The sequence below is a fragment of the Hakea prostrata genome, chromosome 4, assembly GCF_041222555.1.
Source record: "Hakea prostrata isolate BN-2017 chromosome 4, UWA_Hpros_2, whole genome shotgun sequence".
NCBI lineage: Eukaryota > Viridiplantae > Streptophyta > Magnoliopsida > Proteales > Proteaceae > Hakea > Hakea prostrata.
This window is the reverse complement of record NC_142603.1, coordinates 45770780-45797204: the sequence shown is the minus strand read 5'-3', so window position 1 is coordinate 45797204 and position 26425 is coordinate 45770780. Positions and strand designations below refer to the sequence as shown.

Below are 26425 nucleotides of genomic sequence, written 5' to 3'. Positions count from 1 at the left end.
TTCCCAAAACATCACCACCATCCCCACCATCAACAAAATTTTCATAGCCAAAAATCCCATCATCTTCACCACCTCCTCCCAATCCTTTATCCTTCACCTCAAGTTCTACATCTCCAAACACGTCCTTGTACTTCAAGAAGTTCTGCCAGTGATTCTCCCCATCCTTCCAGTTAAACTCATCATCCGAAACCCTAATCTTCTGCTTCACGCCCAAGTACTGGTGGCGCATGTTCTGAACCTTGATCGAGACATCTCGCCACGACCAACGAAATGGGTAGGTCACCGGGTCTTGCAGATGGTGGACGGAGTTCACATGGTCTGCAATTGGTTCGAATTTCTTTTCTCTGGTTTTGAGTTTTCCTAGGGTTCCAGAGTTGAGAAGCTCAGAGTATTTGTTGATTAGGGTTTCTTCTTCTTCTTCCGTCCACTTCTTGCGCTTCATGTCGTCTCAAATTCGATTTATCAGAGGCGAATGCGAACCAGGGAGACAAGCGCAGAGGCAGCTTAGAGTGAGTGAGGCAAAGTGTTTTGTCAAAGACGCCAGACAAGGGAGAGAACTGTTTCCTGGTCTTTTTCTTCGGAGAGTTTCAAGGAAAAGCATGGGCATTTAAGTAAAGTGGTCCGTTGTAAGAAGATATCCATGCTGACTCACGCGTGAGGAAATCACACGTACAGTTTTGGAAAAAGATCCACTACTATGCGTCTATGCGTATTGCCGTGCACAGTGATGATATATATCAAATAAAAAGCTGAAAAAAAATTAAGATATTGAGGTTTTTTTAATTTAAAATTAAGTTATTAATCTCAGCTTTCTATTTGGTATACGATACACTGTTATAGATAGCAGAGAGATGCACATAGTGAGATGATTTTTTTCTTTCATTTCACGTCTAGTCTACGGTATTTACCACCAATAGATAGTAAATACCACCAAGTTCTTAGACCAAAAAAGAAGGTAAGTTTTCTATCATAACAATCCAAAAGAGGAAAAAATATCTGATAGTAGCTCTGGGAGATGGCAATTGGGGGCTGCCACACAAGGCCTTCTTCTTCTTTTCCTCATAATCAAGGAGTCTCGACCACACTATGGACACTGAGAACCAATAGTGATCCTAAGCCAGCCTCTTTGTTGGAGGAAAACACAATGAGGATTTTAAAAGGTTGTCCTATATTCCATTGTCGGTGGTTGATGGCAAGAAGAAGGTAAAACGTGTGGAGGAGGATTACTCAAACGGCCTTGTGTGAAGGGAGAATGCTTTGGTTGAATATGTTTTTGGAGCGCGTCCCCTTTAGTGCAATACAACAATACTTGCATAATCGATGGTCAAATGTCGGCTTCGTGGAAGTTTTTAAATTAAACGATGGGATGTTCTTGTTTGATTTCTAGGAGTCAACTTTAAGTCTACAAATTATGGAGGGGGCTTGGAAGATGTGTGGTAAGCCATTACTTCTCCAACCCTAGTAAAAAAAAGTGTCTCTTCATAGGAATGAGGAGTCTGTCCTACCACTCTAGACAATCTTCTTGGGTTAAATCTTCATCACTGGGAGCCACAAGCCCTCAGTAAGATCATAAGTGTCTTTGGGTCTTCGATATGCACTGACCGTTGTACGACTTCATAGGAAAGATTGACCTTTGCACGGTTCTGCATTCTTGTAAATGCAAAGGATGGTTTGCCACACACCCATTGAGATCGAGGATGTCAATGCGGACGAGTATATCCAACAAGTGGAACACGATTAGACGTTGTCTATTTGTTTGCAATGCTGCATATTTGGACACTAAAATCAATCATGTTTGAAGCCAACCCCTACGACTACCAATTAAGATGTTGGTTCTGTGATAGTTTTGGTGGCGCAACCAAATAATAATAGATCAACGTACAATGTTGATTAGCAACTTGTTCATTTGAGAAGGGGTAGGAGGCATAGAGGAAGGGGTCAGGGTTGTCGTCCACCTCCGGCACTTCCTGTCAATGGACAAGTAGTGGCAACCCCACACTAGTGTCGCATGAGCTCCCTGACGTTGATGTTGGCAACAATCCTACTTCAAAGGAAAATCAAGTAACAATTTTGGCAAGGAGTGAGCACAAAGCTAAAATTCTAATGATGGTGGAGCTTGTTTTGGGAGGATTTTGGCCAAATTTCGGTTTCCAATCAAGGGGTGGTCCAGCTTTAGAAGCTGACAAGAACATCATTAGAGACTTAGAGATCCGAGGATCTCATGGAGATATTGATTGGGACACCACATCCCACGTACCAAATGGGGAGGATTGGTAGCACCATAATTGTGTGGAACCCGTTGATTCAATTTCAAATGTTTATATTGGCTAAGCCAACTTAATACAATGTGTCAAATTTCTTAATGGTTGCAATATTTCCTTCCTCAAATAGCAACTTTAATTCCTATATCTTTTCATTACGTGGACTGAGTTCCTATGAATAATAATACTCTTGTTAGTCAATCTTCATGTACCATGATGAAAGATAAAGAATACTTGTATGCTTTTGTAAATAGGGGCGGACCCAGGATTCAAAAGTGGGGGGGGGGCCGAAAAATAAAAGTCCAGATAACCTTCCTGTTGGGAAGCACTAATACTTATTTTGTAGGGCCCATTATTGATAATAATTTTTTTTGACAAATATAGATAAATTAAAGCCAAAAAAAATTTTAAAAAAATATGAATTCAACCCTAGAAAGTCATACGTAAACCAAAATTTTCTTTGTTAGTAGATGCAAACCAATGGTAGTTTTACCTTACTAACTATAGACATTTTATTCACAGTATAAAATCAAATAACAAAAATTGTAGAAGAAATAAAGAAACAAATAGTATAAAATCAAATAAAAAAATATAAACGATAAATAAATTGAGAAAGAGAAAGAATACCTAATTGTGGAGAAGATTTTTTTTCCAATTTTTCCTTAACCCATACTTATAGAAAGGGAAGAGAATAAATAGAAAGAGAATATGAGAGAGGAGAGAATAAATACAGATTGAGGAATTAATTTTTAATTAGGAATGAAATTTTGAATACCTAATAAGATTTTTTTTCAAAAATTTTCCTTAACCCACGTTTATAAAAAGATAAGAGAATAAATAGGAAGAAAACATGAGAGAGAATAAAGGGGAGAATAAATAGGGATTGAGGAACTAGTTTTTAATTTGGAATGACATTTATATCCATTATATTACCTTTAAATTTGTTCTCAATATTTGGGGGGGGGCAAATAGTGACATTTCACATGTAAAAAGATAAAAAACTGAAGAAAAATAAAGGAATTAGCATAAAAACCAGAAAATTAAGGAATTTATAACAAATTTTAAAAATCCGGGGGGCCATGGCCCCCCTGGCCCCACTCCCCTGTTTGCAAAGATCAACTTCTTTGAAAGTCAAGATGTGCACAAGGATGGTGGCTACATCAGGAATGGGTTTGATGTCAAACCGGTTCATTGCCCTTTTGTTGAACAAATCAGGTGACTTGGTTACAAGTAACATCTGCGACAAAAACCTGGGTTGGGTTCAAACCATGAACAATCCCACTTTTGAATCAAAATCCAAAATGAAGATGAGCACTTGGAATCCTAAAGGAATGTGCAATTTGGATAAGGCAATAGCTGTGACGGAGTGGGTGAATTCAAATAATTTCTCTCTCTTTCATTGGAGATTAGGGTCAAACTGGCTAATTTCTATCAAGTGTATTGGGCTTTCAACTCACTATTAACAATTATGAGTTCTCTAATGTTGGTAGGATCGGGACCTTTGGGGTGGTTCCGTTATGAATGTTTAGTGCATTCATAAGTCTGACCAATTAATATGTCTAAGGATGGACATCATCTCTCTTCTTAATCCATCGATGTTACAATGTGCTACAAGTCGAATGACCTTGATGAGCGAGATGGTTTTCTGAATAATATCAAGAGGATTGCTAAAGATGTAAATCTTCCTTGGGTGCTCTTGGGGGACTTTAACACCCAATACAGACCGGAGGAGAAAATTGGTGGGCTCGGATTTTTTGGTCATATTTTTGCACTTGCTAGTTGTATGACAGATCAGATTTGGCTAATCTGTGTTGGTTTGGGTGTTGATTCACATAGAGTAACAAATTTGTGGGAGATAATAGGATCACATTTAAGTTTGACAAGTTTCTAGTCAATCCCTTATGGTTGGATGTTTTCCTCTCACTCGCAATTCTTGAATCCAAGTATCTAACCTTGGCCCTATGGTGGTGACCCTTGAGGGTTATTCTCATAGGATGATAGTTCATTTTTCTCAATCATTGGACAGATCACCCAGAGTTTCTCCCCCTTTTCATTATATTTGGAGTGCCATGTAATAGGTTCACCCATGCACATCCTCCTTACTAAATTAAAATTTTTAAAGGCGTTTGAAATCTTAGAGTAGGAGCAAATTTCACAGCCTTGATCAAAGAATTACAGAGCTTAAGGAGGTGATAAACCAACTCCAATCTATTATTGATGAAGGATATGCTAATGACTCTTGCATTTATAGAGAAAGTGAAGCTTCAAATGAACTTAGATATCTCATGCATGCTCGTGAATTTGAGTTATTTCAACAAGTGAAGGTTAATTGGTTAGTCCATGCTGGTGGAAATTCTATTGTTTTGCATAATCTATTAGAAGTAGGAGAAATTCCAATACGATCTCTATGATACAAGATCGGAATGGTTATTGGCTGACTAGTGCCACCCTAATAAGGAATGAAGTTATTTGATTCTTTGAACAATGTTTTGCAAGTACACCGTAGATTATTTGTACTAATCTTGATATTTTAAGAAGGAAGATCTTGGAGAATATGGAGCGTGATTGGCTGGTTAAAATATTCACTATTGAGGAGATCAAGGTGGTGGGGTTTTATGCCGAAGATAGCAACTCACCTAGTGCTAATGGATTCATAGCATATTCCTATAAAAGAAGCTAGGATATTGTTGGAATGATCTTTTTCTTGCAATCCTTGCCTTTCATTCATAGTCCTTACCTGCCCGATCAATTCAACATGGCAAGAATTACTCTTACTCCAAAAGAAGAAGTCCAAAACTCTTTCCAAGGCTATTGCCCAATTACTGTGAGCCCCCTAATTTATAGATTCATTCAAAATTATTGGCAAATTATATTAAGGAGGTAGCAGATTCCTTAATTATTATTAACCAAATTGCCTTCAGTTGTATTTCTAACAATATCCTACTTTGTCAAGAGCTAATGTAGAGCTTCCATTTGGATAAGGGAATTGCTCATTTTACTACGAAGATCGATTGAAGAAAGTTTATAACTCCTTTTAATGGAATTTTCTTGTTCAACTTGGTTTTCGTCCAATTTCTGTCCAACTCTCATAAATTGGATTTGTTAATGTGTGATCCAACCTTCCTTTATGACCTTTGAAAAAGGCATTCATTTGCCGAGATTCTTTGGCAATCGAAGTCTAAGACAAGGGCGCCCTATGTCCCCTTATTATTGAATTTGGTGCTCTAATGTTTCACTGACTCCATTGCCTCTACAACTTGTAGCATTTGAGTATCAAAGGAGCTTGGGATTGCTACTATTTGCTTCGATCTTTTTATTTTTGGGCATGCCACTAAGCAAAATGTTGACACATTGAAGCATCTTACACTTGAGTTTTCATCTCAATCGAGGATTTCAATCAATCAAGGAAAGTCTACCTTGTTCTTTGCAAATACCCCCTTGAGATTAAGCAATACTTTTGTGACAATTTGGGCTTTTGATAGGGTCCTTTCTAGTGAGATACCTTGGCGTACCACTCTCTTCTAGGTGGCCTTCTCCCTTTGACTATATAGCCCTTATTTCTAAAGTGGAAGGGAGACTTACATCTTAGAGGGCAAGACTTTTTTTTTTTTTTTTTTTTTTTTTGTATAGAGATTAATTTGCCTCCTCCATTTGTGGCATGAACCAACAAATCCGGACAATCGTACCGTTGGTAAAACTAACCAATTCCTTTCGGCGTTGGGGGTGAACCGTTTGCCTTTGCCTCCATCCTTGTCTGTTTTGGGCCGTTTCTTCCCCCCTCTTTTTTCTTCTCCTTTTTTTGTTTGTCCTTTCTCGACTCATGTATCCAGAGCCTTGAATTATTGGGTATTGACTTAGTATCTTTATTTTGAGGTTTGTTTTTATAAATAGAATAAGAATGATTCAAATTCCATCATACTACTATCATAAAAGCATGAACTCAAGGAACACAATTACATTTTGATTTCCTTAAATATCTTTATCCATTCACACTAGACCTTTTAAGCCATTATTAGATGATATCCAAAACTATAATTTTCCATTCTTGAGTAAAACAATAATTATTTTTAATGAATAATATTAGTTGATATATAGTAATATTATTAATTCATCACATTAATTAAAATATCCTCAAATAATTATAATAATCATATTCATCATTATTACTATCTAAAACTACTTGCTTGGATTAATTTTTCAATGGACCAATTTCTGCTAATTGTAATCTACAAAATCACCTACATCTTTATTACATTTAGTGAACTTTAATTTTATAAAGACAATTTCATTCATAGAATTATTGGATTTGTAGTAAACCTTTCATTGAACCAAATTATCTGATTTTCCAACTATAATGACACCTAAATACTTCTTACACTAAATGATTTTTTTTTCTTATAGAAGGCGTCCAGCTACCGGTCATGTGCTTCTGTCTTTCTTTTGACCCTATTGAATTGGTTCATGATTTTGTATGAAAAATAATTATTAATAATTTGCGTCATTACCCTCAAATGAAAATTGACTATAATAGTTATTAGACATTGAAAATGTCTATAAAATCCCCTACTTTGGGTTTTTAAAAACCTTTGGCATGCGTGATAGATGGTTTATTCATTGAGACTCAAATTTTCATTCGCTACTCATTAGGGTTTCAAACTTCTTCTTTCTCCTATTGATTCTCACTCATGTGACTCATGATTGGCCATAGGTTGGTAGTACTCATATTCCCTTTGACTAATGGGTGTTTAGTTGTGAGGTAAAATTCCTCCCATGTGGGTTTTATAAGCCTCCTTTTTTTTTCCATCAAATACTCGCTAACCTTAGTTTGTTTATTCCATTGTAGCATATTTGTTCTTTGTTTATTATTCATTCTCTTTAGGATCCCATTCTACTAAAAATTTTGCAAAAAGAATACTCGAGCAGGATGGAAGAACTAGCTTCCGATACTAAACAAAATCCTCTCTCCCCTGATTTTTCTTCCTTGACTCAATTGACTCTATGGAAGAATGATCGGGTTCTTCAAGACCAGGCAACTCAGTGAAATAAGCCCCACAACATTACTCACACTAACATAGAGAAATATCAAATAGAGGGTTATCAAATCCACACCTAACATCATGTTAGGATGCATTTCATTCCATGGCAGAACAATAACAGCCCAAATGAGAGCCAACAATGAGATCCTATTGAATCAAACAAGCCACGCTGGTAAGGAAATCCTTATTAAAATTTTTGTTAAAATTCTCCTTCATATACAATCTCTCATTTCCTCCTACCATAAGAGGTCAACAATAAGACAACACCTTAAATTAGGAATTGTTTTGTAGAAGAATGACAAGACATCGGAGACCCACTGGCTTAGGTACGAGAGATTGACAAAAAGATGGGTGATTTAGGATTCAAAGATTTGTAATACTTGAATAAAGCCCTCCTAGCGAAACAAAGTTAGAGGCTTCTTGCCAAGTGAGACTCTTTCTAGGCCCAAACAATGAGGGCTAAATACCTCCAACACCTTCATCTACTACAAGCTACCACTTCTAAGGCTGACTTCTTGAGGATGGAGAAGCATTTTAGCTAATAGGGATTGTCTCTTGTTAGGCCTCGTGAGGAAAATAGGTGGACTGCACACGTAGCTAATGATCCTTGGGTCTCATCTCTTCTACTATAACATTAGTTCTCTTCTAGTTCTAGAAACCATTCTCTTTACATGTATGATGCCTTCTCTCCAACATCATTTAATGAGTCTTTCTAGAACAATAGAAAAGATTTATACTATACCTGTTGCACAACAAATGGGGTACCATCCATGGACCCAAGTGCCTTACTCTAGATCCCGTTTTGACTAATGTTGTTCATTGTATTTTTATAGATACGCTACTTGAGATCTTGGGGCTTGTTTCATTATATGAGATCCTAGGCCTGTTTCATTGATAATCTAAAAACCATATATAAAAAAGAAAATGAAACTCACTCAACACATTTTTTTATGGGAGATTAATCCCAAGATCCCTTCTACATTACATTCCCTTTGCTTACCTAAGTCCCCTTAATTCATTAGAATCATTTTTTCTCAAGAGGACCATCTAGACCCCTTGGACACTCGAATCTACACCTAATTGGAGCTTCTCATTCTTGCCCACTTTATTATTACTCTTAAAGACTTCTCATTTCTGCAAATCTTCTGCAAATCAGTTTCTCCAATGTTGTGAATGTATGGATGCCATCTCTCTCTCTTTCTCTCCTTTTTTTTTTTTTTTTTTTTTTTTTTTTTTTTATATATATATATATATATATTTTTAATTATTATATGATTTTTTATCCAATGGTTCCAATCATATGATTTCTAGGATTGGGTATTTGAATCACTATTGGGTTCATGAATGTGAGATTTATATTTGTTTGGTTGTAAAAATTCATGGATTTATGAAATCTAGAGATTCATATTTTTACACTAAAAACGTGAATTTGTAGATTTAAGGGTATTGACCTAAAACCAATCCCACAATAACCCTAAATGTAACCAGTGAAATCAAGACATGCACTATAAAAGTGCTAACGTTTGTGCATTCACAAAAATTACAGATGAATCTATAGATTTCATTCAACATATTCAGTTAACCAAACAGTTAATTTTATGAATTATGACTCCATACATTTGAATTCTCTAAGACTCATATAACCAAACAGAGCCACTTACTTTATATGAAAATAAGCTCCATTTTCACATGAAATGTACATTAATCAAAACTATAAAAACATTATAAAGTGGAAAATGAAAAAGAAAATAGGATTTTAAAATGAGAAACTCAGGAGATTATATAAGGGAAGTTTTGAGAAACAAAATTATGTAACCGTGATTTAATGGAAATTACTAATAGAGTGATTATGCAATTTTGAGTGACATTCTAGGGTGTTTATGCCAACTTGACCTAGTTCTAGGGTGTATGCATTTCACCACACATGTGGGGTTCTTGAGAATTTTCCTATGAAAAATAAAAAAGTTAAAAATATTATTTTTATTAAATGACCTAAAAGGAAATCCAAAATTAAAATCAAGACCTAGGTTAAAATCTAAGGTTAAAATCACGATCCTTTTAAGGAAAAAGTTACGATAGGTTCAAGGGAAAAAAAAAATTCAAGAACAGATTGGGATGAAACGATGGTAATCTTAGGTCTGCCCTTAACACTACAAACTAGGACCAAATTTGCACCTTAATTTTTTTTTTTTACCATGCACCCTAATTTTCATTTTTTCGACCAAAATATAAAAATAATTATACTAAAAAAGAGTGAAGGCCCTGATTACGTGGCACGTGAATATAGCACGTGAGACTGGCATGCTTCATACGAGAATGCGTTTCTGCGGCTGCCTTCCGAGAAAACGACAGTTCTCTCACTGCGGGAGCTTCTTTAAGCGCTGAACAACGCCAAAGAATCAGAGAGAGAGTGAGGAACCCACGTATTGTCATTGCGACATATTTGATGGGCGAAGACGAACAAAACAAAATCTAAGAGCGACAACAACGAGAATTGCTCGAGTTTCATCCATGGTGATCGCTTCTCCTTCTTCAATCCCCATCGGTAATTACCAACTACGATCGACGTCCTTCCACATATTATAAGTTTCTGTTCCTTCTTTTGTTATTCAAGATTTAGCCAATTATACTTAAGCAATTACCCATTTGCATGTTTATCAATACCCTACTCGGTTGTGCTTCCGAGGAATTAAAATGATTAAAAACAGAAAAAACCCAATTTGATTTGCTGCAACCAAAATGAGATGCAAATGCAGTTTTTTTTTCCTTTTTCCTTCCCACGGTGGAGGATTAGTTGTGGCCTTGTGGGTTATTCACCAATATCACATTCATGATTTTCTTCAGTGAAGCTTTTGTAGATGATAGTTCTAACTTCTAAGCTCTACCTGGAACACTTGCAGAGCGGTCAACTTCCTTCTTCGTCTCTTTTTGTTTTGACTATGAGAGATCATTATACTTATTTATGCTTTCTTCTGCGTCAACTTGTTGGTAAAATGGGATTATCCATCTTGTTCATAGGAACTGTCAATTTTTCCCCAGTTGTCATCTTCTGTTAGATCTTGGCCATCATTAATTTTTAAACGATTACTGGTAAAAAGCACCAAAGAAAGGAAAATCAATTCCGCTGTCAGTCAGGATTTGTCCTTCTTTGTTCCTCGTTATTTGGTACCTGCATTCGTATGTGCCTAAGTTGGAACAGCTAACTTCATTTTTCTTATTGAAATTTTAATTATTTTCAACATTCCAGTACAACCCTTCGCCTGGATTTCTGAGTTTCTCTGTTTGCCCTGCTTTTCATATGATGTTATGGACTCATGCTTGTGATCATCTAATGTGGCGGCATTTCAGGTCCTGTACGTTGTCAACTTTGTCAGACGGAAGATATTTGCTCTTCTGGACCCACTAGCAGTTGGATGAGATGTCCTTTGGATGGTCGACGAGCTCTTGATCTTGCTAGCGTAAGGTTTGTTGAAATTTCTCCTTCTACCCATTACTGGATAGTTTGTTTAAACATGATTTATTGGCAGGAGGAGACGGTATTGAAGTGCCTCCTTTAGTTTTATTTGGCTGGTTGAAGGTACTTATTTTTCAAATGAATGAGTCATGGAATTGTCTATTCTTTGTTTGAAAATTTTTATGTCCTAATAGAACAAGCTCCCAGGATGGGAATAAAGATAATCATGACTGGATCTGTCATTTTGGTATTTCAACATTAAAATTATTAGTTAGACTTCAAACATTAGGTAACATTGCACCATCAAATCTAATATTAATTTTGACTTATCTTATGAAATTAGTTTCTCTGGACATCAAAGCTTTTGTAGTACCTAAATTATCCTTCCTTTTGGCAAATAAGGATATACTGTCCCTGAGGTATTTGATATTTTTTGGTGCCTCAACTTTTGCACTGCCTGGGCGCTTTTGAAACTTCTTCTTGCTGCAAAAGTTCTGAACTTACATGCTTATGTGAGAACTGTTTTGGTTTCTATGTTTAGTTTTAGAAACAGAAGCTCATTGTTTGGATCGGGGAAATGCAATTGGTTGTCTGCTGGAAAAGATGCTTGCCCTTCAAAAGTTTGGGTTGCTGCGGATTACTCGGATTCAGTTCCTGATTCATCAAATTACATGGGGGATCGGGGATATCATCCTCTTGAGGAAGTAAAAGTCAGCCAGAGAAGTAAGGAGATAATGCTGACATCTGCTGAAATAGCAAGGACAACTGTTGAGGTGATCTTCTTACAGAATGATAAATGCACACACAAAAACTCATGAATGCATACAAGAAAGATGATCAACACCGGAGAAAGTGATGGATATTGTGTTAATTATTTCATTGTATCCTCTTTCTTTTACAGGTTTGTGTTATATGCATCCTATTATCAATAAAATTTTATTCTTCTTCTAAAAATGTTGAAACTATTACCCATCCCATCTTTTTTTTTTTGATAGAACAAAGAAATTCATTAAAAGAAAAGAAAATAGGTCATCCTAATGACAGTACTGTCATTAGGATTATCCAAGTATATCCACTGGTGCTTGATCTTGTTACAAAACATTTCTGGAATAGTACCAAACCTAACTTCTGCCATGTTCCTAGCAATAAACCACAAAATTGGAGCAAATTCAAGAGGCCAAATTTGCCCCCATGGCTTTGGGACAAGGTCAAGGATATCCTTACAATTAGTCCAAACTTCCTGAAAAACAAGACCTGTATCAACCCCCACTGTCCATCCATTCATCAGACCCTCTAAAACACTTCCATACAGGTGCTAAAAATTTTGGTTCCTGTAGCCTTGTACAAACACCGTCCTTTTGCTGCCGGCATTATCCACTTCCATTCCTGCCTTCTTTCACTTCTTTATCCTGTTGGACAATGAGTTAGTGCTGCCAAATTGTAGTTCACTCGTTGCTCTTAGTTGGAACAACAGAGCTTTGAACTACAGAAAGTTTTGATGCCCTTTTGATGAGATACAGGTGTCCTTTTCTCTCATACTTTCTATGACAGTCAGTGACGTTTCTTGATGCTTAGGAGAATGAGGTCATAGATATAAATGCCCTCTGTTAAAAAGCTTCATAAACAAGAAAATTGAGTCCCCAGATCTTGGTAACAAGCAAAAGTGATGCAGGTTTGCACCCATGGATCCACCCATAACTACTGTTTCAGTAGGATATTTAGGGTTTATTCTAGTTGGAAAATATGTAATGTTTTATTCTTGATTGCTATTAAGCACATACGAAAATTTCTAATTTGAGTTCTATAGAATGTTTTTATTATTTAATAAAGTATATTTTCTGGATTATATAAAACAGATGTGTAACCAACCTTGAAGTAGATTGAACAGATGATTTGAGTTGATTATGCCTGAGGGGCTGCATGGCTGTGATCGTGTCTGAGTTTCTTCTCTCCCGATGATTTCTTTTCCTCCCTTCACCAAAAAGATTCAGTACAAAAGATGTCCTTAGAGATTGACATGCACACAAGAAACCATAGCTGATGTAAAGTGTTTCCATGGATTGCGTAGGGACTAGGGTTACTTCCCCAAACCCTATGGCCCTAATTGATCTAGGGGCATTTTAGTCATTTTGTAATTTCATAAAGTCCTAGGTCAGGGTCCCATTGAGTCCAGCTAGTTGTCAGGATTCTAGATTTTTCTTTATTTTCTCATTTTTCTCATTATTTTGTGATTTATTGAAGAGTCCTTGTCTAGATATGATTCCTTGATTGTGTGGGAATCCCCTAGTTTCAGTCTGCTTCTTGTTAGGACTCTATATCTACTTCCAGGCGGGTTTGGATCACAACCAATACACGGCTCTACGAAGGAAGGGGTTGGGTTAGGAGCGTTTTCAATATTCTTCTTTTCCTCTTTGTCGAGACGAAAAAGGAACCCTGCAACCAAGCAACTATGACCTAGCTGATCATAGACCACTCTCTCCCGGTGCCACTTATTAGTAAATGGCTGGTCTTTGACCACCCCTGATAACCAACCAGCCTGTGGTTGAGTAAAGGGCTTTCCCAACTTAGTCAATCTTTTAGATTCCAAATTGGATCTCTCTACAGTTAGATATGATAGAGTCCTTGTTTATTTTAGAGTCTTTATTCAAGTAAGAATCATACTTAGAATTAGAGTGTCAGCTTGAAGTCAAGTTGGTTTCCTAGTTGACTCCTAATTTGTTTCTTTTTGAGGCTATAAATAAAGCCTTTAACCTCTGTAATTACAAGTTGAATTGATTAATAAAATTTCTGATTGAGAATTTGAAGGATACAAGTTGCTGGCTTCCTTGGGAGTTCTGTGGCTGCCTTAGAGTGAGTAATCCAGCCATTGTCTTCAAGCTCCAGATGTGATTCAAGAACTACAGCAGCCTTCTCTCATTCCCAAGTAAGTACAGCTCCACCCCACCCTTTCCAACCCCTTTCTCCCTCTTGCCTAGTCCGTGCAAGCATCCCAAACCTCCCCTCTCCTTTGCAGCAGCAGCTATTCCGCTCCCTTTGAAACTCTTAAATCCCCAACCTCAACCCACCCACTCTTCCTTCTAGTTGGATCGCACCCCTCCCCTTACCTTATCCCTTACCTTAGATCCTCCATTATACCTTCCTCTATTAGGTTTTATAATTTTTTGCAATTCATCTTGAACCTCTAGAAGCTGTAAACCCTGGTTTTACTAGAAACCCTATAACTCCCAGATTCCTCAACCTAACTTCAAACCCTTTAGGATTACCATCTCCCACCCCTATTCTATTTCTTCCTAAATCTTAACCTTCATTGACTTTCCTAAGAGTCCTAAACCAAGTAGGATACTTCAAACTAAGCCTAAACCTGTTAAAAATAACCTAAAATTATAAAACATTAGCAACAGTTCTTCTCTAGCCTAACCGAAACCTAATGCCTCACTCCTTAAGCTCTGACTTCAAAATCCAATTCCGGAATTACATTACAGCAGCAACTGAAACCCTAAGAGCCTTCTATTCAGCCTTAAAACCTCTTAAACCCCAACCCTAAACTCAATCCCAGGTCTTAAACTATAATTACAGCATACTATTGAGCCTAAAGCCATAATTCCTTTGATCTTAAGCCTGGCGGAAATCTTCTAGGCCTATCCCTAACCCTTGCAAACCCTAAATTCATCAAATTTCCTTGAGTCAAAGGCACCTACAGCCTAGAAGACTGCTGGTTCCTAAGAGAGAGGATCCTAGAGTGAGCCAGTTTTAGGGCATAATTACAGCAAGCTAAACCCGACAATTTGGTTCACATCAATAGCACTATCCAATTGTTACTTGGCATGACGCATGATCATCTGCGATTTTAAGATCTGATCTTAGTTTTACAGGGAACAAAGTGTTCAACATGGATAATAGTTGGTGGTATCATTTAATATCATGGGATAGTCTCCACCATTGACTGTCTGAATTATGAATCCAACTCAAGATTTTATCCTTTTGGGATTTCATTTTCTTAACTATTTTCTTGGATGCAAATAACCCTGGGTTGGGGGGGGCGAGGAATATAATGAATAATATCTTCAATATGAAATAAAAATATTAAAAATTTCTTAATGGTATTTGGCATAAAGAATTGCTTGTGGGATAAGTGAGATTTCACAGGTTCTTGGTTTGAAACTTGCAAAATCTGATCGAAATAGGTTGAAACTGATCAAGGTGGATTAAAATGAAGTTCTATGACATCATGTCTCATCAAGAAACCGAGATTTAGTTCTGCAGTCCCACAACAAGTTCAGGTTGAAACTAAGGTTTCAACCTAGTCCTGGTCCTTATCATATCAAACCTGGTTGATACCACCTGGGGAACCTTTAACCTTTGTCTCGTAGCCTAATTATTCCTCATCCATTGCTAAATTCCTGCCTCCCCACACAGTATCATCTGCTGGAATGGTACTGAAGACATTAATCATCACCTCTTCTTTACCTGCTCCTTCTCCCACCGCATCTGGATGAAGGTCAGCTCCTCTGTTTAGCCTTGCTCCAGACGCTTTGGCTTTACTGGGGATTGGGTGTTGTTCTCCAGGCTCTTCCCTGGTCCTTCCATCTGCAACATTGCAGAGAAGCTGGTATTACTGCCGCAGTCTCATATTTGGTTGGAACACAACCTCAGGAGATGGACCTCCAACTCTAGATCCTTGAACTCGATTTGGGAAGCCATATACTTAGATGTTGCCTCTAGGGTACAACTTCTTCCCTACCCCCAACTTTTGGACACCCTAAGGAACAGCCACATTGTTGTTACCTAGGGTCTTGCCTCCTCTTTGCATCCCTCTAGTAGATTGTGTTTCACTCTCTTCTCCCCTCCTCTATCTCCCCCCTTCTCTCTATTGTAAATCTCCTTTGTTGGTTTAATAATATTATTTTATTCACCGAGAAAAACCTGGTTGATAAATATATTACTGCTTGAGGGGAAGTATTCAGTGCTTATATCTCAATTGGAGCTCCTTGGCTATTCATGGACCTTTATACCATGAGAATTTTTTTCTTCTAGGTTACTTAGTTTAGATCAGTTTCTTATTGTTTACTACTTCTATTGTTGGTGGTTCTTACTTCTTAGTTTCTTATTTTGATAGGGCCTTGGATCACGGTATTATGTTACACTGAGGAGAGAGAGAGAGAGAGAATTAGGGTTGATTAGGGGTTATAAATAGGGGTAAGATGTGAGGAGTAGTTATGGGTTATTTTATGTGAGTGTTTGGACAGTTGTAGCCGCATGGTTGTCAGAGCATCCGCTTAGGCAGCAAGGCGGTTTTTCAACTGCCTTGTTTTGAACCGCTTTGTTAACATGCAGTTTTTTGGCTGCTTTTCACCAAATTGCTACCACTTTGTCTCCTTGTGCACCTTATTGCCTCTTAGACGCCAAAACGGTTGTCTTTTTGACATTTTGTACATAATAATCTTTTTTCTTGATTTTTTTTTAAAAATCAAATTTTATTCTACAAAGCCATATATGAACTTAATAGCTAGTCATTTTGGAATCGGGAATCAATGAATCATTAAATGGATAAGGCACTTATTTGGCATCAAACTATCATAGAGGTAAGAAAAAAAATGTAAAATTACTACTTTTATTTTCATACTTATAATTTGAAATAATTTGTAGTCATATGTTATGATGTTTGATGAGATGAACTTATGCTTATGTTCTTTTTTGAATAATCTTTCATAATTATGATTCTTGAATGTTTGTTTTTTTTAGATGAATGTGATTCTTGAATGTTTGTTTAGCTTATAATAATAATTTATCAGCTTAAAAGTAGTCGTATTGAAAAAATTTGACCCAACCGCTCCTTATTGCTGCTTGGGCGCTGCTTTGTCGCCTAATTGCCTAGGCAGAGCCCCAACCGCTTTGGTCGCCTTGCCGCCTTGACTACCTTGGCTATAGACTAAGGGACATCAGTGTGTTGTGGGGGTGATTGGCACCATTGTAATTGGTTTATCATTGTTCATCATTATTCTATCAATTAAATAATATTAGTTTTGCATTCGATTCACGAGTTCCCAACAAATTGGTATCAGAGTAGATGGGAAGAAATATGGAGACTGAATTATCCTTATTTCTTTGGGGATGGAAGTGCATGGAAATGGTTGATAGAGGTACTATTCTTTTGTTGGGCAAATCAGATTGGGTACGAGCAACAACTTAGTGTGGCTCTCCATCATTTGGATGGAGAAGCCTTGGAGTGGGTTTATCAAAAGAACTAGCCAGTGTTCGATTGGACACACTTCAAAGCAGCTCTGCAACATGATTTTGGCGAAGGGAAGATGCTGGATTCAAACTCGGTTGTGAAAACCCATCGTATGGGAGTTGATGCTAAGGGACGCGATGATGAGTGAAAAGTTACGCTAAGAATTGTTAAGAGATGAAGCTTGGTAGTGTAAGAAGGAGACATCTGGTGGTGGCTAAGAATGTTCCTCGCCAAACATGTGGAAGAAAGAAGAAGGAAGAGTCAACCATTCGAGCCATTTTCCCTGAGTTTGATTTCGACCCTTACATTGTTGCTGATGGAGAAGGGGCTTTGGGTACTCAAAACTCAGTTCAATATCAAGACGATGTTCTTGGGTGAGGGAAGAGGCGTTGTCGATTAAGAGGGGAGATGGGCTGGGTGGTTTGAGCTCTAGTGAAAACCCTATGGATGTGGGTGGAGGAAGCAGTAGAAGTGGTAGATTTGTTGTAGATCCGACAATGGCGTAGGCCTTGGGCGACATGGGTGCGATCTTGGGGTAAGATCCTAAATCAGTTTCCAATAGAGGAAGATCTTCAAGATTCATTTACTCGATTAGAATTAATGGCGAGATTTAAGGAATATTTTTTGGGATTAAACACAACTCAAGAGAGAGAGAGAGAGAGAGGGGGAGGATCACCGTCGACGGCTGCATTTGAAGAGAAACCAAGTGTTTCTATCGTGAGTCTCATTTGGGAAGAGACGGTCAAAGGAGAGGACTTGGTTGAACCGGTGGATCAGGTCAAAGAGTGGTTTAAGGCTATTAGATCCATGGGCCTCTTGGGATATTTGTTTTTGTATAATAAACCAATGGAATGGGCCTTGTGAAGCCCAATAGATCCAACTACTCAAAAACCAGAATTCAGGGGCTGCGGATAACGAGGAAGAACAAGGGCCTGTTAAGGGGCGGCCCAACCCAATATGTGGGCTAGGAAATACCCAGCCAACCCATAGAACATTCGGCCCATTTTTAAACCACTTTGCCTAGGGGCAATTGTGGAATGTCATTGTTCCTCTTTCTTCTTCTACCTCCATCGCACCAAAGTGCAAAATTGCAGGAGGCGGAAGCCCAGTGCTGGAACACCCTCAATTGATGACTGACGGCGAGAAACTCAAGTCATTTAGGGCTGTTGGTGGTAGTGAGGATTGAAAATTTGACCGTGACAGTGGCGGCGCTGCTCTTTACGGAGGAAGATGGTTTAGAAGGTTTTGAAATTTCTCTTGATTTTGGGCTTAACTATCGTGTCAACGGATGGCTTGTCAACAGCAGCTTGCAGACGTCGGTTGGAGCCCTTTGGCTTGAATCTGAAGAGATTGAAGAGATTGTTGAACTGGATTGCAGTGGGGCGGTTGATTGCTTGCCCAAGCATGCACCTGGAAGGCCATTAAGTGGTCATATTTTTTCTAGTTATTATGAGCCATACAAAGGCGTTCTTGTATATTCTCAAAAATTTGGTGGGATGCTAAGGGAAGATGAGAGAATGTGTTTTATGGCTAATGGGAATGATTGCTTTGTGGATGAAATTGGATTGCTTGAAGGTGCTACATTAGTCTTCTTGATCTTAACTATAGTGGGAGGGGATGGCTTGAATCTTGTTGTTGCTAACATTGAAATACCTTATGAACAAGGCATTAAAATCTCTGAAGCAATTATTCTTGAAGCTACGAATATTTCTGATGTTTATAGGTCACCCTTTGAGTTGGGGGACTTGCATCTTGGTGACTTGCAGTTTCTATCAATCAATAAAGATCTGGGTGAAGATACAGTAGATGTAAAGTTTACTCAGTGGGTGGCTATCGCAGTAGGACATGCTAGACAATTTGTTTTGGTCGACATTGAGCTAAAATGGTTGTGTGGCAAGCATGTGAAGACTAAGATTAAATTTCCCATCACCTCGAGGACAAGGTATTTTGAGTGGCCGGTAGTGATAGGGCCTTGGGATCGCGGTATTATGTTACATTGAGGGGGGGGGGGAGAGAGAGAGAGAGAGAGAGAGAGAGAAGTAAGGTTGATTAGGGGCTATAAATAGGGGTGAGATGTGAGGAGTAGTTATGGATTATTTTATGTGAGTGTTTGGGCAGTGGTAGGCTAAGGGACAACAATGTGATGTGGGGGTGACTTGCACCATTGTAACCAATTTATCATTGTTCTTCATTATTCTATCAATTAAATAATATTAGCTGTGCATTCGATTCACAGGTTCTTAACAAATAGTGATAGGGCCCTGGGATCACGGTATTATGTTACATTGAGGAGAGAGAGAGAGAGAGAGGGTTGATTAAGGGTCATAAATAGAGGTAAGATGAGAGGAGTAGTTGTGGATTATTTTATGTGAGTGTTTGGGCAGGCTGAGGGACAACAATATGCTGTGGGGGTGACTGGCACCATTATAACCAGTTTATCATTGTTTTCATTAAGGGCGTCCGTGGGGTGAGGAAGGGACTTTCAGGCACCATTATAACCAGTTTATCATTCTTTTTCATTATTCTATTAATTAAATAATATTAGTTTTACATTCGATTCACAGGTTCCTAACATATTTTGTTTGGTCACCAAGGGGAGGTTTCCTTTCCTGTTGTAATTTTGCTTTTACATAATTAAAGTTTAGGGGCTGCTATACTAGATAATACTGAGTGTTTTCCTGCTCTTTCTCTCTCTCTACTGGTTCTCTAAGGTGTTGGTATTGCTATGATATTCATGGGAGATATGAAAAAGAAGTCATCCACTTATCTCTTAACATATCACATATGAAACATGAGGTTCCCAAACATAAATAGATAATATTTATGAAACATTAGGTACCTTAAACATAATAAATCAAATGTGAGGTGCCCAAGGAGTACTTTCCTTGAATATAGGTACCTCAACTGTAATTTACACTAAAAATTGTAAAAGGCTGTTTTCGTAACAATCTAATCATCTTTTCATTACTCTTCTCAAAGTAAGAAAAACAAACAATTTGAGTCTATGCTAACTCTATGTTTTCTGGGTATGCTGGTGTTTCACTAACAGCATTAGCCACTGAAGTTGAATTTTAAATGCCAGATAAGGGAATATTGGCAATTTGGGCAATTTTTGTTCATCAGGTTGAAACTTTCCATGACGTTGTAACCATTTATAACTGCTTAACTACCACCTGAGCTGCAATCTGTAAGACTCGCAAAAGTATGTTGCCTGTGGACCAGTATATTTGCTTGGACAATTATTCCAAAAAATTCTCTGGTGCATAGCTGAATTAGTGATTAGTATTGCTGTGGGCTCAGATTGGTACCACATCCTTTAGCCAATAAACTTGGAACCACTAAAACAAGACATAAATCTTTGACATGAAATAGCTTGTTAATAATATCAATTCATAAGAAAATATGGTCAAATTTCATTTCATATGTATCTTTTTATTGTTTTGTAGTCCAACAGCAATGCCTTGTTACTATTCCCTGGGACAGTACATTGCGAACCACATGAACAAATCTCATGGGCGGAATTTCATTATATTATTGATGACTATGGAGGTCAGAAACTTTTAATTTTCTTGAGTAATTGGTGTCTTATGTATCCAATATTTTCTTTCACACTTTTAGTCTTTTGATTTTCCAGATCTGTTCTTTGAAATTTTTGATGATGAAAACATATTTCAAGATCCTGGTGCAAGTAATCCTGTGGTGAGAAAATGCTTCTTCTTTCTGAATCTAATTTAGAAGTGCAGCGTCTCAGTAATGCTTGTTCGAATGTGTCTATATGAACATGTTTTTCTTTAATGTTGTATTGGTCAATCTATGGATGGTGTCAGCCAAAACCTCATATGGTTGCTGCTTTCTGATTAGGATTCTGCTAATGCATTCAATTTGAGTTCTACTTTACATTCTTGTTTCTGAGATTAGAAAATCTAGACTGTTTTTTTTCCTATTTTCTATTTAGTTCAGGGGGTGGTTTGGAAGGCTAGCTTCTTCAGGATTGCTAAAACTAACCTTCTTAGTCTACATATAATTTTATACAGAATGGTAGATTAGATAGTTTCATATGAATTTTGGCTGATGACACAGACTAGCAATTGTGAGTGAGAAATGAGTTTCCTTGTTGGCATATGTTGGCTATGGTTGTGCATCAAATACAAATTTTCTTATTTTGCATGCACATGAAAATTCTGTCAGTAAAATTTTAACACGTATATCTGCAAATCCTGAATTGTCTATTTTTATGGTTATATTTCTTTCAGAATGTTTTGATTGGGATGGATATCTCAATGTATATGAACAGAAGGGTAGATGGTAACTATAACAACATTTCAGACAGGCGCATTGATGCTGATATTCCTTTCAACGATGATAATTTTGAGGCTAGTAACTGCTTTTTCCTGGACTACTTTCTTTCTTTTCTGTTTCCTTTTATTTTTGAAGTTTGGGGTAGGACGTAGGAGCAAAATCAAGCTATGAAAAGCTGGTAGAGGAACAGACTTCTGAAAAATGGATGAAAAAGAATGATCAGCTCAAACTGTGGAGTGCTAAAATGTGGGAGTGTATATTGTTGAACTTGATCCTGAAATATGACAAAGGTGTTGATCTGTATGATTACCTACCTATTAGCAGTTGGAATTGCTGCACTTCCCCACATGGCACTTTCAGATGGATAGTAGAGGAAAGGCTTCCTTGATGTGCTGTACAAAAAAACTTTTTTTTCCCTTCCTTTCCAAACACTGGCTCTGATTTTTACATTACATATGACACATGCAATTTTTGGTTTTCATACAGGCTATGGATCTTGATGCATTGGATATTCTAGTTGATTGGAGGATGCTGGATATTAATAATGGGGTTCATCCTTTGTATTTTGCCAAGTGGTTGACAAAGGTGATTGTTGTTGTCTCTCCTTTTTATTTTTTATTCTTTTAGTTTACATACTTTGTGTAAATTACATATATACCCCTGGGGTTGCATAATATTACATTTACACCCCTGAGATTCTTTCTGTTATGTTTGCATCCTCTGTATTTCACATTACATGTCCACCGCACCTTTACCATTAAATTAATACTGTTAAGTGATGACTCAACATCCACTGTATTTTCAAAGTTCCAATATTGCCCTTGTTTAATTCTCAAACCATCTTCTACCACTACCCTTCTACCCTAAGCAAGCAGCTCGGTTGCTGAAGGCAGAGCAAGAGACATGTTAGAAAACAAGCATTAAATAATCAAAACAGCAGCTGAACTTGAACAAAGAAAAGAGAGAAGAAGAAGAAGAAGAGGAGAGATGAAGAACTAGTAGAAGAGGCTCGTGATTCTTGCTTAAGAGTCTAGAATCACAGAGTCCTTTTATTTATAGCTTCTAATGAATCTAATACAACTTGAGAGACAAATAATTGTCCTCTAGAAAAAGGAAACAAAAAATTACAACTTTAGTAACTTCCTAGCTCCTAAAATAGAAAATTCTGAAAATAGAAACTACTCCAAATAGAACTATGCTTTCTAAAACTCCCAAAACTTATGTAGTAAGACTCAACATTAGAATAAAGTAGATAGCATCACTGCATATCTGTTCCGTGCGTCCTTTTTACTATTCACATGCGTCGTGACGAAACATATTTTTTCTGTTCCTGATGTGTCGTGTGTATAGCCCGTGTATATACTTCAACCTCCCCCTCGCTGGGTGTACTCAGAACTTCAGCTTGCACATGATAAACTTGAAAGTAGCACCAATCTTGAATCGTGTGCATGGCGGATGTCGATAAACACTGAGAAAACTTCACCCGGGAGATAATCACACCAACTTAAAAACTTTAATTCTTCATGTCAATAGAACCATCAAATATTGAGAACAATCGCGATGTTGAAGACGGACAAGTCCATAAGTATAGCGGGATCAAAGACACTATCCATATAATGCCGGCGTAGGAGAAATATCCACACTAGATCTTCAAATTGTAACTCCAAAGTCCATATAAATGCTTCACAAGAACTCGTGTAGTTAGGCAAAAGCATTATCCACGTAATGCTGGTAGTAGGGAGAAATATCCATACTAAATCTTCAATTACAACTCCATGTCCATATAAAGGCTTCACGAGGCAGTAATGGCAAGTATAGGTAGGTAGGCAATATTGATTCTGTGGACCAGTGGTAGGTAAGCGGTATAGGTTCGTGGACCAGTCGTGGTAGTATGGGTTACTATGACCAAATAGATAAGGTAAGAGGCGGTATGGGTTCTGCGGACCAGTGGTAGGTAAAGACAATATGGGTTCTGCGGACTAGTAGGTGGTAGACAATATGAGTTCTTGTGGACCAAATATATAGGTAAAGACAATATGGGTTCTGCGGACCAAGTGGTGGTAAAGATAGTATGGGTAATTGCGGACCAGTAGGTGGTGTATGGGTTACTACGGACCAAGTGTTGGTAAAGGACAATATAGGTAAAGACATGTAATGATATCGTTATAGGTGCCATAAGTTGAGGACAAGATCTTCACAAATAATATCCATCACATCTTGGTAGATGTGAATGGTACCATTCTCCCCCTCCGTGTGCTTACCGTGGACAGTTTGTGCCGGTGCAAGCATCTTAAGTATGAACACAAAGAACCCGGGAGTAGCGCCACGGCGTGTATTATTCACCAATAGTTGATCAGCGCGATCGTCTCACGGGACAAGTCTTGTGCACTAGGGGATTCTGGACCACCGCTAACCCCGTGGCGCAGAAAAAAATATATTGAACCATCTTGGAATCTCAAAATTGCGGTGGTCGTTCGCAATCCACTCGGAGGTGCATAACGTTCTTTGCGAGTGCGATTATCGGATCTCGGCCATGCGGCAAACTTCTGCTGTTTGAACTCTACGATCTCGTATGAGGATAGTCCTCTGGGTCTTTGTAGAAGTATTAGATAAAGAAGACTAAACTTGATTCTAAAATAAACAACGGAGAAGTAGTAAGCAGAGGTAGCGGTAGAATTTTTCGAGAGAGAAATTCAATGAAATAGGGGTACTAGTATCGATTTGCGACCAAACTTATAGCACAAACAATGGAAGCAATACTTAGGTCTTGCAATCCGTTATGGGCATATCTTTGCAGAATCAAAGGAATCCCAAGACATCGGTATAGTGCGATTGACTTCGTTTGCACACAGGGTGTGCGCCTCGGTTGATCAATGGTAGACATATCCCGGCTTAGGGCCTTTTTGTGTATTAATACATAGATACTTGGTGCTTCAAAGTTAAAGAAGGACAGCCATGCACATTCCGCGAAGGATGGGGCTGCCCTAGATAAGAAAAGGAAAGGAAACTGGGCAGCCAGAGAGAGACGGTCCTAAGTTGATTAACTTGCTCGATGCCATGTTAGAAAACAAGCATTAAATAATCAAACAGCAGCTGAACTTGAACAAAGAAAAGAGAGAAGAGAAGAAGAGGAGAGATGAAGAACTAGTAGAAGAGGCTCGTGATTCTTGCTTAAGAGTCTAGAATCACAGAGCCCTTTTATTTATAGCTTCTAATGAATCTAATACAACTTGAGAGACAAGTAATTGTCCTCTAGAAAAAGGAAACAAAAAATTACAACTTTAGTAACTTCTTAGCTCCTAAAATAGAAAATTCTGAAAATAGAAACTACTACTAAAATAGAAACTATGCTTTCTAAAAACTCCCAAAATTTATGTAGCAAGACTCCAACATTAGAAATAGAAAGTAGAGTAGCATCACTAGCATATACTGTTCACGTGAACAGTAACACAGATTTTACTGTTCACGTGAACAGTACCGTGAACAGTAAAAACTCAGTTCTGAGCAACAATGAAGGGTCACTCTGACATGGTGAATGCGATTGGAACCCACAACTTGGGTATGATTGTCTCTTCTTCCTGTGACAAATCAGTCCTTGTTTGGCATCTCACAGAGGATGACCAGACATATGGTGTTCCTCATTGCTGGACTATATAATCTCGCCGTCTTCTTGGATCTCTAATGACTGCTGTACTGAGAGTGAGAAAAACCACAAAAGAAAAGCCAAGAACATAAGCAAAAGGCAAGCCTTGGAAAAACAAGAGAAACAAGGAAAAATCTGTAAAGGGTTATGGGAGATGGAAAGCTTTGCCTGGGCTCACACTTGCTCCCTTTCACATTATCACTCACTGGGACAAATTGGTTGGTGGGTGAGCGTTACGATTCCTAATTAGGTAACCACATCATCAGTAAAGTATTGAAGAGTCTATGCCTTGTCACCATCTCATGGTTACTCTCATTTCATCCAAGACATTTTCCTCTCGGTCACTATTAGGCACTTTGCTAATCAGCAGTTTAAGACTTTCGGTGATTCTGTTTCGGTTGACTTTGCTAATCAGCAGTTTAAGACTTTTGGTGATTCTGTTTCGGTCCTGGCATGTTGGTTGGCTTTCAACGTGTAAGAAGGATTGTTTCTTGTATATTTTGTTTGTTTTCAGTTGACTCTTGGGTTTAATACTGGTGGTGGATTCATGGCAATGAAACCACCCCTTTTCTTTCACATTATCATATTCAGAGAATTTTGATACTTAGAAAATATTAGTAGGGGAAAAGAAAAAAAAACACCTTGAGGAAGAAAAAGAAAGGATGAGGGTGAAGATCAACTTGTGATTTTTAAGTAATTTTTCAATTTTTTCTCACTTGAAGGTTCAGAAAGGGCAAATATGTCTTTTTCTATTTAAAACTAATGGTGTTGGGCATATGGGGATGGTTGTAAATAGAAAAGATTTCAGGGGTTATAAACATAATGGTTTGCAAAACCGGGGGTGTATATATAATTTGCTCATATACTTCATATCTAGTAGGTTTCTGATTTTGGTGGAGCTCTTCTCGACTGTTTATTGGGGGATTGTCTTTCTTTTGATCGACTAAATACTGACTAGTGCATATTACTTCCAATCTGTCTGCTTTTCCTGCACCTACAAAATATCATAATGTTATGAAAAGCTGTATTGAGTCTGTGTATCATACGGGATTGTAGAAGAAGCTGAATAAGAGAACTTTACCGATACTGTCTAAAATCAAATACAGTGGCATGATCTTTATGATCAAAAAGCACAATCAGCCGTATACAATCTCTACCAATATGTGCTAGCCCCTTGAAACATCCAAGCATGTTTTTATAGACCTGATCTCACTTGTGACATTAAAACGATACAATTAGGGGTAACCTTTCCAACATAAGCTTAGTGAGGGAAAATGCTGATGCAATGCAAATCTCTAATGTATCACATTCACATCTCTACACTCAGCGTTAACCATACAGGTGAGCGATTGAATAAAACAACATAGTCTATGATAATGCCTGATCAATTTATTAGAAAATAAAATGCCCATATGAACAACAAATTGCTAAGTCAATGCTGATATGGGACTGATGATGCATTACGAATTTACGATGACCTTAGTATCACTCACACAATGG

The 26425-nt window shown here is 37.8% G+C and overlaps 1 protein-coding gene across 1 annotated transcript in view; it reads left to right on the top strand.

The window, feature by feature from the left end:
- Window positions 1–9626: 9626 nt before the first annotated feature.
- The window catches only part of LOC149019117 (Pentatricopeptide repeat (PPR) superfamily protein), a 44768-nt gene continuing 27969 nt past the window's right edge, over window positions 9627–26425 (top strand). Inside the window, exons 1-7 of the mRNA XM_089153186.1 lie at window positions 9627–9842; window positions 10646–10760; window positions 11293–11524; window positions 20430–20532; window positions 20618–20682; window positions 21237–21356; window positions 21769–21867. Of these exons, the coding sequence (XP_089009312.1) occupies window positions 9809–9842; window positions 10646–10760; window positions 11293–11524; window positions 20430–20532; window positions 20618–20682; window positions 21237–21356; window positions 21769–21867 (768 nt within the window). The 5' untranslated portion in view covers window positions 9627–9808. The remainder of the gene's footprint in view (window positions 9843–10645; window positions 10761–11292; window positions 11525–20429; window positions 20533–20617; window positions 20683–21236; window positions 21357–21768; window positions 21868–26425) is intronic.